Genomic DNA, 17,328 nt, shown 5'->3' with positions numbered 1-17,328 from the left:
AACTTAAATTCTCACAACAACATTATTTAAGGTTTTATTGTTATTTTTCGGTATATGTAGTAGCAGGTAGTTTGTAAATATTATATTTGATAAAGACACGGTGTTGTCCAAACAATTGTCATGTAAAACTATATAATTTCGTGAAAATCTAAACTTTTATTTCTTATTTATTTCAATAACTATTTCTTTAAAATTCGTAATTTAATTTGTGGATGTAGTTCTTGATGCGGTCTACAATACCAACTAAACCAATTAGCAATATTTTTTAGGAATTTTGTTTGACAGCTACTAATTTACTCTGGAAAAGAACAATTTTCAAGGTCTTTTAGATATTTGTCCATAATTAAAAAACCACCTTTAAAATCTTTAAAATAAAAGTTTAACGTTTTTCTTTAGCGTCTCTTAAATAAATTAAATAATTTTGCCAATCAAGTTAATAGTTTTCCAGAAAATATTTTTTTTCTGAAAGTCAAAATAACAAAAAAAAATCGTTTTTTTTTTAAATACTTGACAAGTTTTGAACGCTCCCAGTTTGTACGGTTTAAGTATGATTGTAGATTTTTACTTTTCTGCTAAGTTTGAAATCGATAGCTGCAAATTTGAGACACCTATACATGGCACGGAATATTCCGAACACCCTGTACCATATCTGAAAACATTAAATAGAAAAGTTTTAGCTGTCCATACGGGCTGTATGGTCCTGTGAAAGAAATTGGCAACTGAAAACAGCCTTCCAGTTATCGTCAATCCAATTTTCAGTCTTTTGGGCGTTACCGAAGCGCAGTTTGCATCCTAACAATTTTTGTATTTACCTGTAGATCCTTATCAATCTTGCAACTTCGGTTAAAACATTTTAACCCTATCACTTACAGTTTATCTTGGTGGTACACCTCGTCGACGCGCCCTCTATATTTCGTCTTTTGCAGTGAAATAACGTGGCCATAAATATTAATATCATGTGCAATCATCACCGGTGTGTCTCTTCGATTTAAACTGAATTGTTCGTTGTATAACATAGAGTGTTGCTTGACGCATTTCGTGCCGTTTGAGTTCTAGTTATAACATCAAAGACCGGTTAACCGTTGCTGCCTTAATAAAAGGCTCGTTCAACGGTTAACTCGATCCGTAACACCACATCGAAAATGTGCAAAGAATAAAACCTGAAACGTAGAAAATTTACCTTGAACTGCTGCAATTTCCGAAAAAGGACGAGCCAAAAAGCATTTGGAAATGGTTTAATTTAATTCACGCCGTTTACTTTAGTAGAAAAAATTATGGGCTATCGAAATTCGAAGCTGTCACGTAGGTGTGCGGTTTGCTGCACATGTGCGTATTAAACTAAATATTTTAGGTCGGGATTCGGTTTCGTGAAATTCTCTCCATGTACGCTAGACTAAGTTCGAAACGGTTTGAACCTCGCTGAAATTTCGTGTTTAACTTTGCGAATCGTGTTAGAATTAATAGATTCTATTTCAGTTACTTGGGAAGGTAAATAGACAACTTCGGATAGTTTGAACCATATAGACCGTAGCTTGGATTTTTTAACGCTAAAGAACCTGCTGACTTCGTAGGGTACTAGTTATTTTTGAAAAATTGCACGATTTTTTTTATTATGTATTGATAGTAAGGAAATTCAATTATTCCTACAAAAAGCATGTCTAAAGACTAATACCTACCAAAGGCTACAGCTAATTATAATTTCATTTCTCGGAGAAATTAAAGGGGTCTTTGTCTGGTTTCTAATATATTGGGTGTCGTTCTTTGGGTACCTCAGTCAAAGGAAAACAAACGACTTACTAAGCAAAATGACATAAAGTAGACATGATTTTGATTTAAAAAGTACAGTAAGGAGTCCACCACCTGCTGTATTTTTCATTAATTTATGACATCCTCGGCAATATTCGTGCCTTATTTTTACAAAAAACAGTCCAACGCTTCACAGCAAGGGGATCCTGAGGTGGCATTTCTAGTAATTATCCGTATTAAAAAAGATACTGTTACCATTTAACGTAAAAAATCGTTACCAGATAATTTTATTTTCACTGCGTGGTGTGTTAAAAAAAAATCATTTATTTTGTTTTTGTTTTTCAATTTTTATAAAAAATAACTTAATGCTTATTATACTAGGCCGATACAATTTCACACACTATTCATCTTTTATGTACAAATTGTACAAATTCTACTTTTCCTAGAGCTTGAGGAAGAAAGTTTATGACTGAAATGGCTGGACGACCATCGAAGGATGTTCAAGTTCATAGAGACATATTGTGCCAAGTGCAATAGAATTTTTTCTAATATTCGTAAAATGTTGACGTACATTCAGCAAGTTGACTGTTGAAATAATTATTGTAAATCAAAATACGTAATGGTGAAAATTCGATTTTACGCTACAAACTGTTGGTGCGAATGAGGAAGTAGCGGTTGGTCTGAAATAAGTTTCAGCTGTGCCTAGAGACCTTAGAGTTATCGCAAGTTTATTTTCTGGACTTTTCGTATCTCGAAAATTTGGACCTTTACATGATCTATCATTTTAACTAACCAAACTAATCAAAACTTATCCCTTGCCTTACCTCAATGCCTATATTGGCATCACAAATAAAGGAATTTTAAGAGTCACTTGTGTCTTTTTTAAATAGATGTCTGTAACATAACATCGCTTTTTTCTAGGGAAGTTTTATATACAATGCCATAAAAATTATAATTTTCTCATTTACATTGAGAGCAAATTAGAGATTTTGTACTTTTTTCTTTAAATATTGATATGCTTTATCTTTTTTCATCTGAGAATAATCACATCGTTATTAGTACATTTAAATGATAGTCGTCCATTTTGTTTTCGTTTTCATTATATTTATATAAGTTTAAAGCCCATTGTATTACGAATAAAATTGAGTAAATTTAAATTTCGTACCCCACTTCAATTTTGTTGTCTTACCCAGGTCTGACCATGAATTAACACTGTTCCAAAATAACTGAAAAACTTCTAAATGAATTTAATTCCGCAAATTCATTAATTGCCGATAGATCAATATAAGATCGACTTTATCTTCAGCGTAGTGGTAACGTCCTGAGGAGGAAACTTTTAGCTGAGACGTCAGGATATTTCAATAATCATTTCATACTATTAAGTCAATTAATACATTTTTGAGTTATATTCAGTTCATAATAACAGTATATAAAATACTTTTCATCAGTTGAATTGAATTCATCAGCTGCATATGTTTTTAATTTTTCTGTTTTCTTGGAATACGTGGAATACAATCTAGTTGTTAAAATGGTTAATTATTTTTATGATTACATTAATGTTTACTTGTTATTTAGAAATACCTTCAACATTATCAACATCGTCAACATTTAGCTATATATAATAAATAAATACTATAATTTTTTTTTCTTCATTTCATTCGCTGCTTTTGGTATTTTGCATGCATAATATTGAATGTTTGGAGGGCAAAAAATATGACCTACTTTAATATGACTTAATTTTGTTCGGATGAAATTTTTTGGAAAATCCTGTAATCTAAAAGAATGCCAATGGCAAAAAACAAAGTATTGTTAATTTTATGAAAATGTGATTGTAAAATACATAATGAAAATGACGAAAATTCTGAAATAAGTGAGATGAGAAATGGTAACTTCTTACTAGCAGTATGCTGAGGTATTACAAACATTTGGATTTGGATATGTGGATTTATATTTGTGGATATGTGGATTTATGCAATAAAATGTTTAATTGCAGTGAAATAATTTTAAACAAAAGTGCTCCAAATATAAACGAGAGTTAATACATTTGCACAACATCGACTAGTCGTAACGAGAAATTTTCGTTTTAATATCTTTAAAAGCGTTTTTTAAGGTAAAGGGTGGTGCATTTGAGCAGCATGGCATGCTTTTTCGCTAATTGCCGGTATAGCAATTTTCAAGCGGATGGGATAATTGAAAAAAGTTCTAAACGTACGACCAATAAGTGATTAAATTGGAGCTACTTTCACGGACTTGAAAACAAAATGGTTCGCTCACGCAGCTGGAGTTGCAAATTTGAATTTTTGGTTTTGTCTAAAATATGGCGTCCTCAAAACCGATAAAAAATATGAATTAGGACGGCAAAGACATCGGAATAACTTACAGACAAGAGTTTTTCTGAAATATTGTGGGTTACTGGTTTTTTGTATTTTCGTGGACAAGTAATGACTCTGTTACTTTCAACGATATCTGCGTATTAAGGCATTTTGGAATACCTCGGACATATTTCACTTAGTATCCATATCCATATCCTAGACCTTTCCGATTTTGACATATTTTGCTATTTAGGTCATAAGTGACGTTCACAGATCTTAATATATTTATCGATTTTTCAAAACTGTAGCCTTTTTTTGTATATTTGGGGTTATTGACCTTATAAAACAGGACTTCAGTCGACTATGTTGATATTTTAAGACTAACACAAAAAATTTAAATGGATAAATGGATAAAAGTCTTATTTATTTGCAAACGGAAACTATTTTTATAATGTTATCGCACTTAACATTTTTTTTTATTGAAAAAAACTGTAGATTTCAAAAATAATGCTAAACTGCTATTAATTATTTAGAGTGGTTTAGCATATCTTTAAAATCTTATAAATTACGAGCAATTATGTTAAATTTTGATCAAATCATGCCCTGAAAATATGAAGATAGACAAGAAAACTATGAAAAACTATATATTCGATATTCCGGGTTGCCAAAGTATTTGAAATGTTTTCGAATATGGCTACGGTTGGACAGTAAACAATATATCGACTTGTCCACGAAGATGAACACGGTTTTATCAGGACACCAAAGAGGAGTACGGGAAGAAAATAAACTGTAAATAAAAAAGGACAAAATAATGTTTGAAATGGGAATGTTTTTTTTTCACCCATGGGTAAGAAGCAATTGTGGAATATTTTGAAGAACATAAATTACCTTTATAAAAAAAAACTCAAAACAGAAAATCACTTTAAATAAAGAAAAAAGAAACTACATGCTGGCGACGACGATACTTGAAAGTAGTTAGACAGTTGCCAAGGGAAAACAGAAATATCTATTATCCAGATGAATGAGTAAATAAAGTATATGCGGTTATTATAATATGGCTGGATAAAAATTTAAAAAGCGCCAGGCAAGCTTCCATGGAAGGATCGTTTGCTCATCTCGGAAAAAGTTAAAACATTCATCGCATTGGAAGCAAAAATAAATATGTCGGTGGTAGCTTACTAGCCTTACAATCAAAACAGACTCGTGCAAAAAGAATATGGAAACTGATAAAATGCTAAAAGCACTGCAGAGCCCCATATTATTTCATTGGACATAGTAAGTTTTATTACTACGTATCTATTTTCATATTATTTTGTATAATGTTTTTATTTACTTGATCTTAATATCTCAATGTCGCTATTATTATAATTATATTCAGTAACACCGCTATCACATTACTTTTAAAGACCAAAGTCGTTTTTGTATTTCATCCAATTTAGGAATGACTCATGGAAAATGTATGATGACCTGTGCGAACATTTTTCTTGAAATACTTTGAATATCTGATTTAAATGATTTTGTTTCACTATTTACAAATTTTCTGGATCCCTCCTGCTTCGGCTGTTGATGGATCGAACTTGCTGACGTTTCGTCAATCACCCTGTTGACTTCTTCAGTACATATTGTTCAAGGGACGCTAAATGAGGGGCGTAAGCATCGTCTTGGGTGACTGATTCCTAGATTGGTGGCTGGTAAACCACGGTCAAGATTGTCTGGTTGTTTATAGATTTCTATAGATTCAATGGATAGGATATTGTGACTAGTTTCGATGAAAATCTGGAACCAAACCTTCTCATCTTAAACGAAAAATGCTTGTCTGGAACATATTTTTTCTTAGAACGATCAAGTTTTTGAACAATCGTCGGGACCAGTCATCGCAATTATATTTATGCAAGCCTTTGAGAGAAAACCCTCGACACCTTAAATCTGAAACCAAAATATTGGACGCACCATTGATGATACTTTTGTTATTTAGAATCATGGTGAAAAATCCCTCCAAGATTTTGTTTGTTAGCTATTTAAACTCAATACAACCTAACACACGTTTTACCATTGAATTCGAAAAAAATAATAATCTCCCATCCTTAGACATTCTTATCAATAGAAAATCAGACCTACTATTAGATCACTCTGTTTACAGAAAACCTACCCACACAGATCGATACTTTCCTTAATGTATTGTCACATCACCATTCGGCCCAAAAATCATCGGTTATCAACTTTCTTGCTTTCAGAGTCGTAAAATTATCTGAATTCGAGTCACTGGACCGAGAACTAAAACATCTTACATCTGCTCCTGTCTTTAATAATTTGTATATTCGTTCCATCACAATATTCACTTTACCACAACCTTCCAAAGACACCCCGCACTTGCCACTGTTGTCCTTCCTTACAGTCAAAACGTCACTGAGCACATATCAAATTTACCACTTGCCTAAAAACCTCTCAACATCTTCGATCTGTTAACCGGGCATCAAATTTTATTCGATAAAATTAAAATTCTTGGATGTAATGAATTCTTCTACAACGAAGAATGCTTGATCTATATCTTGATCTTGATCTATAAGCAACCAAACAATATTAACCGCGGCTCAGGTCTTTCAGCAATGTGGGAATCAATCATCCGAGGCTATGTTTATGCCCCTTTGTTAGCTCCTCCTCCCTCAAACAGTATATCAGCAGGTACAGATTAGAAGCTCTGAAGGAGCCAACAGGACGATTGACGAAACGTCAGCAAGTTCGATTCATGCATTAGAAATCCAGAAGATTTGTAAATAGTATTACAGTGGCCTTTTTTTCTGAAAAATGAGTTGGTTCCATATTTTAGCCCTTTTACTATATAAAAAACACATGAAATTAAAAATCAGAGTCGGCAATTCTAAGAAATATTATATACGTGACATATTTAGGATTTCCTGTGAGACCGACCTAGTGTACAGTTCTTTTTAAGATGAGATAGTTGATTTTTTGTCTACAAAAGTACAGATAAACTGTATAAAACAAAGTATAATATTTAAAAAGTACAAGTGTAGTCAAACAATTTTTACTTTTTTAAATATTTTCTGCAGGTTCTGATCGCATAAACGAACCACGCTATACGAAGCTCCAAAGAAGAGTTCCAAACTGTTCCGCTGTTTCATAAACCACGCACGTGTGCAGCAAATCAAGTAAATTTTGTACTACACTCTCAGGCTAATTACAAATGCTTGTTGAAAATTTCAGTTTACTTTTGGAATATTAAAGTGGGTGTTTCAGTGGTTTTTTGTTGGTGTTCTGTAAAATAAGCGGGTAAAATTATAATTTGCGAAGCACGATATTTACACAAACAGAAAAAATCTCTGGCAGTTGATTTCACAAATCGTATACGATACTTTTTTCAATTGGTTTTGTAGGAAGCGATTGCGCTGATACTGCAAAATATGTACAGGTCACTTCAGGATGAAATATGAAAGCATTAATTACTGCAAAATGTCTTAGTTGCTGGTTCTATGCGTCACGTATACTTTAACGGCACTTATGTATTTCTAGCAGGAATCGACACCGAAATTGCCATTTAGTTTCTTCGTTTTAAACGAAGTTTCGATTTCAATTCGGTAAAATTGTAAATACTCGCGTATTAGCGCTTTAAAAGCAAGCATACCATTTGATAAACACAAAAATTCGTACTGCAATTGAGGAATGAAATTTAAACCCGCTTCCGATTGTATTACGTATTGCAGTAGGATTTTTCGTAGGTTTTATAGAAGCAAATTCCAAAATTTTCTAGCAGCGTATTTGCTGACCATATGAACAATACTTAGCGGTTACTCTGTATATAATTGCCAAACAATTAGTACACCTAAAATACAATATAATAAATCGGGACATACATAAACGGCCTGCTCGAGAATTTCGTGTTCCTTAAGTATATTGTGCATCCTTTGCACCTTTCCTACTCTGCAAATATAGTCCGCGTGCTCCTGTACACGAGAATCAGCAATACAATAGAATTATATTATATTACATAAACAAAAAATATAAAACAATGGGAGTTTCAATAAAAAAAAGCTTTTGCTAGAAAACTGGAAAACACTTATTAAAACACTACTACTTATGGTCGAGAAGTCTGCTCATTTCGTTTTTCTAAAAGGTCAAGTTTTTTTCTTTTCTTCTAAAATCTTCTTTATGTAATTCTGCTCTTTGCCGACTCTTTTGAAGGTTCATTTGAATATAAAATTACAGCCAATAAAGCGAGGCCGACGAAATAGACTTCTCTGGGCGCAAGTGAAAGGACTTGTAACCTAAGCTACTGTTTGATCATGCCATTGATGTGGTGACACAAAATAGATACCTTACCACAAGCAGTCAAGCAGGTCATTGAAGAAGAGGAGGAAAAGTGGTATTTTAATTACTTGAAAAATGGAACCGGTAATTACTTCAAGAGAAGTTGATAATTTCAAAAGACTTGATGCTACTGTTTGATCAAACCACTGAGGAAGTGACACAAAAGAGAACTGTCGAAAAGAAGCCTAACAGGTCATTAAAGAATGTGAGATCTTGATTACTTGATAACTCGGATTGTCTTGCCGTTAATTACAACTTCAAGAGGAGATGACAATTCCGAAAGACCTTATGCTACTGTTTGATCAAACCACTGAGGGAGTGACGCAAAAAGGAACTGGCAAAAAGAAGGCTAGCAGGTCATTAAAGAATATGGGATCTTGAATTCTTGATAAATCGGATTGTCTTGCCGTTAATTATAAGTTCAAGAAGAGATGTCAATTCCGAAAGGCCTTATGCTATTGTTTGATCAAACCACTGAGGGAGTGATGCAAAAGAGAACTGGCGAAAAGAAGCCTAGCAGGTCATTAAAGAATGTGGGATCTTGATTACTTGATAAATAGAATTGCCTTGCTGTTAATTACAACTTCAAGAAGAGATGATAATTCCGAAAGACCTTATGCTACTGTTTGATCAAACCACTGAGGGAGTGACGCAAAAGAGAACTGGCGAAAAGAAGCCTAGCAGGTCATTAAATAATGTGGGATCTTGATTACTTGATAAATAGAATTGCCTTGCTGTTAATTACAACTTCAAGAAGAGATGATAATTCCGAAAGACCTTATGCTACTGTTTGATCAAATCACTGAGGGAGTGACGCAAAAGAGAACTGTCGAAAAGAAGCCTAGCAGGTCATTAAAGAATGTGGGATCTTGATTACTTGATAAATAGAAATGCCTTGCTGTTAATTACAACTTCAAGAAGAGATGATAATTCCGAAAGACCTTATGCTATTGTTTGATCAAATCACTGAGGGAGTGACGCAAAAAGGAACTGCCAAAAAGAAGGCTAGCAGGTCATTAAAGAATATGGGATCTTGAATTCTTGATAAATCGGATTGTCTTGCCGTTAATTATAAGTTCATGAAGAGATGTCAATTCCGAAAGACCTTATGCTATTGTTTGATCAAACCACTGATGGAGTGACGCAAAAGAGAACTGGCGAAAAGAAGCCTAGCAGGTCATTAAAGAATGTGGGATCTTGATTACTTGATAAATAGAATTGCCTTGCTGTTAATTACAACTTCAAGAAGAGATGATAATTCCGAAAGACCTTATGCTACTGTTGGATCAAATCACTGAGGGAGTGACGCAAAAGAGAACTGTCGAAAAGAAGCCTAGCAGGTCATTAAAGAATGTGGGATCTTGATTACTTTATAAATCGGAATGTCTTGCCGTTAATTACAACTTTAAGAAGAGATGACAATTCCGAAAGACCTTATGCTACTGTTTGATCAAACCACTGAGGGAGTGACGCAAAAGAGAAGTGGCGAAAAGATGCCAGCAGGTCATTAAAGAATGATTACTTTATAAATCAGATTGTCTTGAAGTTAATTACAACTTCAAGAAGAGATGACCATTCTGAAAGACCTTATGCTACTGTTTGATAAAACCACTGAGGGAGAGAGAATTGGCAAAAAGAAGCCTAGGAGGTCATTAAAGAATATGGGATCTTGAATTCTTGATAAATCGGATTGTCTTGCCGTTAATTATAACTTCAAGAAGAGATGATCTTAGGGTAGTGTTTGATCAAACCATTGAGGGAGTGATATAAAAGAAAACTGGCAAAAAGAAGCCTAGCAGGTCACCAAAGAATGTGGGATCTTGATTACTCTATAAATCGGATTGTATTGCCGTTAATTACAACTTCAAGAAGAGATGACAATTCCGAAAGACCTTATGCTACTGTTTGATCAAACAACTGAAAGAGTGATATAAAAGAAAACTGGCGGAAAGGAGCCTAACAGGTCATTAAATAAGGGTACTGTACATATAGCCAAATTTTAGTTAGTGAATGGACAATAATAGGTCATAATTAATGAACCTCAAACCCGGGTGGTACTACACTACTACTACGCACCTTTCCGAAATAGACTATTTATTATTTATTTAGTATATTAGTGATATGCTTTGTTTGTTTATGTTACAAATGTGGGAGAAGCAAACCTAATAGTCTGTCTCTTTCTGCTAGTATTGTGACGCGCCTTGCGGATGTGTAGATGAGAAGATCAAGTCAGTAGGTTTTTACTATGACTATTTTATGACTTGTGTTTGCAGCAAATGCCATCGTTTGCACGCCATGGCCAGTCTATTTCGTCGGCTAATCCTGGTCGAGGATCAAGACAATTGGTATTGCTTTTGGCTTTTCTGGCGGAGGAAAATTGAACAACTTTTTTATTTCTGTTGCATGATTCTAAAAATGTTCGACAAAATTTGGAAAAATTTTCCGTATGAAAACAAGTAGCGGTTGTTATTTCTTACAAGAGGTAAACTCCGACAAAACAGGAGTGTCATATTGCGATGTATCGTTGTCGCAACTGAAACGAAGTAACGGGCAATATTGATTTCGATTTAGGACACTATTATTGAACTCCCTCTCAGGGGTCAAAACAAACATCCCTGATATATTACTTTGACTTTTTTTGTCTTGTAGGAGTGAATATCATTCAAAATAGCGTGCTATTGTTATGTATTTAACAAACGTTTTTAAATCAGAAAGTAAAAATGATATGTTCATGTATGTTGTGTACCCAATAGTGACAATTCTCAAAGAGATAAATTCTTAAAATTGGAATTTAACAAATTTAAAACTCTGTTAATTTTAGGCAGCAAGACGCCGTGCCGTCTTCTTGGAATACGCATGGACTTCAGTCTAGTTTAGTCCGGAATAAGTGTAGATTTAAACAGTGTTGTTTGACTTTTTCAATATCTACTTTAAATTACTACCAAAATTTTTGCTGCTTGCTGAATTCTGAAACTATGAATGAGTATATACCAAATAGTCTATTTTTCAATTTCTAATTCGAAAATTCAAGAAGGAATATATGAACCTAGGACGGAAAATTGCTGCAGTGGACAATCTAGCAACAGCATTATAAGCAGCAGTAGAACACTGCAAGAGAAATGAAGAGGAAAAAGATTCTTAGTAAAACAATTAAGATCTACACCGAGAGCCAAGCGACAATAAAAGATAATAAAATCCAGCAAAATAGCATGTAAGATAGTTTCCGATTACCATAAGGTATTGAACGACATAGCAAGTTATGGGACCGGAGCACAAGAACCGATAAAATAGTTTGCTATGATCTCTGTGGTGGGGTGGATAAACCCACTGCAAAATCAGGCATCCAAAAATACATGCCAGCAATGGTTGAGAGGCAGGTCCAGAAGTCCCTCAAAAAGCAACCAACGGACCTGCTAAGCCGCGAAAAATTCTCCTGTATTTAGGAACATTCTGGACAATGACGGAGGCATCTGCGATACAGTTGATGTGGTGGAAGAATCCATAAAAATTCATGGATTGGAAACCACACTATGCTTAACGAATGTATCGACGTTACAACTCATAATGCAAGGGAAGTTATTCGGAACAAGAAATCCTGTAAAGACCATATTCGCAATGAATATGCACCGGAAGAAAGTTTATAGAGAGTTCAGCAGCCGCTATCGAGGCAACTATAGAGGGATTCATAATAGATCATTTGCGTAGTAGTTGAGGCAGGCTAACAGTTAAGTGTAATGTGTAATCTGAGGTGAGGATTTTACAAAATACAGCAAATCTTCACTGATGTATAAAAACAATGGACGGCAACAAAATATTTCGACTCACTGACTGTATGCGTTTGTCAAAACAAACAAAAAAAAATTAAGTAAAAAGTTGTTCAATTTTTCCTCACTGGACTTTAATGATGGAGAGAGCTTAACAATGGCCGGTAACGCTGCCGCAGAAAAATATGCACGAAGTGCATGGATCGCTATGAAATCGTATTCAAACCTAAAATCCTACGCAGGAGCTTTATCCGGGCGAGTTAGTTGCTGCATACGATCGTCAACGGATTTACAAAATAAATCATTTTTCACCACTCGCTACGATTTTAAATCGGCAACAGCATTTTTCTTACGGTGCGGTCAGTTCAGCACCGGAACAAACCAGATTGAATATAATTTTTCAAATGCTTGACGCTCTTTCTAACCGCGCTTTCTAAAAACTGCCGAAGTTGGGGGGATACGGTCCAGAAATTTATGCGTCCGCACAAAGAGGAGGATTTTTCCAGGCAAAAGGGGAAAATGGATGAAATATGCATGGGCAAACGATATAAATTTGAAAAATAAATAGCTCTTGGTCCCGTATCTGCTGTTACCTGTTTCGGACAGATTGCTATGCCCTGCGGCGATTTATAAACTCAAAGATGGAAGCACTTTTACTTCTTTTACTTTTATGATACAGTCATGGACAAAATTATCGCATATTTTTTGTAATCATTGGTGCTTCAAAATCTAAACCCAAATAAACAATTAATTAACTTCTTTAAATTAAATAAACATTACTGCTTCTTGTAATGGGTTAAGTTATTCTAAAACACTTTGTGCAATGAGGCTCAAATCAGTCTTCTTCTATTTACGCACTCTGCTCATGAACTTTGCCTACCCAAATGGTAACTGTAGCTTTGCAGACTGCTGCACGAAAGATTTCTGTAGACCGGTTAAACAATATTATTAAGTCTTTTAGCCAATTAGAGAATTCTAGGCTGCACGGTGAGATGCATTCTTTGTAAAAAAAGTTTTCATCGTCATGAAAGTTCTCCTCGCTTGTTCATTTCTCGAGAGAACTTTTTTTTTCCAGTGGCACAAACAATTGATGTCACTTGTTTGCCTCTTGACATGCAACTGTACATTTGCTTGTGTGTTTGAAAGGACCATTAACTTTCGTTTTCCAATGCGAAGCAAATGATGAGTTACGATGAGGTAAAGAATAGCCTGCTATTATAACGGTATCATCAGCATGTTGTTTATAGTAGTTTTATTGATCTTACTTTCACCCTGAAATGTATCTAATGCTTCTCTAAAGATAACTTCCGAATATAGGTTAAAAAGCAGTAGAGATAAGACCCAACCTTGTCGCACTCCTTTGTTGATCAGAATGTCAGTTGTTTGTGTTATATTCGCCATCCTGTTGGCTTCTTCAGAGCTTGACTGAAACTGGCTCGCATTTTACTCTGTACCTGCTTACATATTGTTTGAAGTGGGCGGAGCTAAATGAGGGGCATAAACATCTAAAACCAAAATTATGGAAACCCTACGTCAATGATACTTTTGTTATTTAGCCTCACGGTCAAGAAACTCTAGTAGATTTTCTTAGACATTTAAACTCTATACACCCTAAGATACGTTTTACCATTGACTTGGAAACTAATAATATCATTCCATTCATAGATATTCTTATATTATTCTTAACATTGGGTCATTCTGTTTACAGAAAACCTACGCTCACAGACCGATACTTTAATGCATGGTCACATCACCATTCGACCCTAAAATCATCGGTTATCCACTCTTGTGTTTACAGAGCCGTAAAACTATATCAGCCCGAGCCATTGAACCCAGAATTAAAACAATTTACCTCTGCTCTTCTCTATAATAATTTCCACATCAAAGATTCGATCAAAAAATACACTTCACCACAACCTTCCAATAGCAATGACTCCAAAAGCAATTCTACACTTGCCACTGTGGTCCTTCCTTACATTCAAAATATCACTGACCACATATCAAAAGTTCTAAAGAAGTATAACGTCAAAACCAGATTTACCACTTGTCCAAAAATCTCTCAACATCTTCGGTCCGTCAAACATAAAATTCCATTTGAAATGAGTATACAGCATTCCACACATATGCAGCAAAGAATACATTGGAGAAACTGGACGAAAAATATCGACTAGGCTCAAAGAACACGAAAGAGCCTTCTGACTAATACAAATAAACTCATCAGCTATTGCCGAACACAATTTATTTATTGTATATTTATTCGATAAAACTAAAATTCTTGCATGTAATCAATTCTTCTACCAACGAAATCTATAAACAACCTAACAATCTTCACCGCGACTCATATCTCTACTTGTCACCAAATCGAGACGGTGTTTATGCCCTCATTTAGCTCCGCCGCCCTCAAACAATATAAGTACAGAGCAAAATGCGAGCCAGTTTCGGTCAAGCTCTGAAGAATCTAACAGGATGATTGGCGAAAGGTCAGCAAGTTCGACTCAGCAGAGGAACCCAGAAGTTTTGTAAAAAGCAAATGCTTTCTTGTAGTCAATAAAACTCAGTCCACAACATCCAGTATTTTACAAATGTATCATGTGACCCGAAATTTAGTAGAAAGACTCAATCAAAGAAGATACAACAGCAACTGATGATCGATTTTAGACACTTAATTCCACACGAAATCACACATTGACATCTTTGCATCTCAAGGCCTAGAGTCAGGACTTCAAATTTCCACCTTTTTCCCAAAATGGAGAATATGGAGAATTGGAAAAATATTTTCTTTACTGATGGGACTAAAACTGACTTATGTAGGCGAGGTGGAAGAAACCAGGTCTACAGAAGAGTCGTTCGTTATACCAGCAGTTTTGAAGGAGGCGGTGAGGCGTTATAATGCTTTGGGGCGGTATTAGTCGGGAAAGCAAAAAATCTTTAGCTTTCACAACAGGTTGCATTTCATTCCTATTTGTTTGTGACAACAACTTAGGATTGTAAACTTTATTCTGTTATAATAATGTGTTCTTTTATTGAACATAATGTTTAAATAACTTGATTATTGATAATTTATTTTTATAAATCGAAATTACGAAAATTTAAAAATGTTCGATAATTTTGTCCATCACTGTAGAACTTCAATTTGGTAATATTCAATAATCCAGCGAGTTCATTATGACATTAAAAGCGTTTACTTTACATAATATCGTTAATGAATTAGTTATGATTAGAGCAAATTAGAGCTATATGGGGACTCAAATTGAGAGTCTACTATCGACCATCACATAAATAATGACCATGTATAATTCATCAGAAATGCAGTATTAGGAATAACGCAAAATTATTATTTATTAACCCAAAATATTATTTTGATTTGATGTTTTCCGTATTTTCTAGATAAAAGGCTTTTGGGTGTCCTAATTAAAATGGGCTCGTAATCTGCACCGCCTAAAATGTTTTTTTTTTTGATAATTTCAAAAAATTTGCTGTAGCTAACCAGATTTAATTAGTTTCATGATGATGTTTGCTTCTAAACGTTTAAAAAAAATTGTCTCCGAAAAAATTTAGATAAATGAGGTTGCTATCAAGTCTACTTAAATACCTCTAACAGTGAACAAAAATTATTATTATTGTAATTCAATTTTAATGGTCATCATTGATTTAGGTTTTATATTTTTTGACGTGCGATTTTAATCAATTCCCTAAGTTTCTTGTCGTACATAATTTCTTAAGCCTTTGATAGAAAAAAGCTTCGATCTATACTCTTCTAATATTTAGCAAAATATAATTTTTGAAAGTTTCTATAAAAAACAATATTAATCAATATCAAAGTTGCCAGTTTTGATTTTGGGACATATTTTCATAGTTTTTATTATTATTCTGTTTTGATTTTCTTCTTATACAGTGTGTCGTATTTAATTTGAAAACTGCTTTATTTTAGCTATCTAAATTGAACTGAACTGCAATTTAGATTTTAAACACGACTTACTGTGAATCCAAAAATGGCCAATTTTCGATATTTTGTTTCGAGTTAGAAATATCGGTAAAAGTTGTTCTGAATATTATTCGGTTGTTGATTTTTTTATTTGTTAAATTACTGTGTCACTGAAAGAAAAATCTCTACAACATAGTCAATTCAATAGTGTAATTCATGTAATTGAAATTCCACAGTAAGATAAATAATACTATCGCAAAAGTAAAATTATTTTATAATAAGGAAACAATAATTTTTAATAGGTAACTGACTTAATTTAATTAAAAAATAATGTTGATAACAGGGATATCGAAAAAAGTTATTCAAAAAAGGTGTTCCGAAAAATCTGCATTTTTAGTTTTTTCATTATTTTGGTCGATACTATACAGAATTATTATAAGGTTATTATATTAGGTCGCCTGATATCACACCTCAAGGAATAGAATTCGCTATGATCTTTGAGTCAGAATAAGACAAGACAAGCAAAATTTAGATTACTTTCCAGGCATAATCAAAAATATATTCGAATAAATGGAGGACTAGTCGAACAGGATGATAAATTATCAATTCAATTTAGTTATGTTTCTTGAAATGAAATCTGTGGAACCGGCTCCCAATGATATAGTAAAATACATCTAAGGGGCGTTCCACAGCAAAAGAGCGTTTTGGGTGTGTTCATGGATATCGAAGGGGCCTTTGACAATACTCGTTTTGACTCTATTTGCGAAGCAGCGGTAAGCTTTGGTATAGAAAACTCTATAACAAACATTTCATGCTAAGCAATAGAACGGTGACGACAGAGCTTAACGTAAACGTGAAGGCCCACGTGAGGAAAGGCTGTCCACAAAGCGGCGTATCTTCTCCACTCATGTGGATCATGGTCATCGATGGACTGGTGGAGTTGGAAAGGTAGGGAGGGTTCATCGTCGGCTACCCAGACGATGTGGCCCTACTAATCGAAGGTAACAATCCAGAAGAAATGAGAAGGAAGATGCAACGTGCTCCGGTTCTTATTGAGGAATGGTGCACATCCAGATCCTTGAAGGTTAATCCCAATAAGACTGAGATGGTGCTCTTCACAAAAAGGAGAAAGTTTACCGTTGTACCTCCTTGCATATTCAACACAGTATTAAGTTTCTCCGGAGAGGTGCGTTACCTAGACGTCACTCTGGATAGCAAACTCAACTGGAACACACACATCAATAGACAGGTTCAGAAG

At 34.3% G+C, this 17,328-nt stretch overlaps 1 protein-coding gene across 7 annotated transcripts in view; it reads right to left on the bottom strand.

Annotated features, from left to right (window-relative positions):
* LOC132700285 (fasciclin-1) overlaps positions 1-17,328 on the bottom strand; it is a 613,802-nt gene that overhangs the window by 64,227 nt on the left and 532,247 nt on the right. For 6 of the 7 annotated variants that reach the window (XM_060667461.1, XM_060667464.1, XM_060667458.1 and 3 more), the window contains one exon: positions 7,928-8,017. The exons of the other annotated variant lie outside the window; for it this stretch is intronic. In XM_060667461.1, the coding sequence (XP_060523444.1) occupies positions 7,928-8,017 (90 nt within the window). The remainder of the gene's footprint in view (positions 1-7,927; positions 8,018-17,328) is intronic. 7 annotated transcript variants of the gene reach the window in all.

The sequence above is a fragment of the Cylas formicarius genome, unplaced genomic scaffold, assembly GCF_029955315.1.
Source record: "Cylas formicarius isolate icCylForm1 unplaced genomic scaffold, icCylForm1.1 PGA_scaffold_4__25_contigs__length_36172078, whole genome shotgun sequence".
Classification (NCBI taxonomy): Eukaryota; Metazoa; Arthropoda; class Insecta; order Coleoptera; family Brentidae; genus Cylas; species Cylas formicarius.
This window is presented reverse-complemented; position numbering and strand designations above follow the sequence as displayed.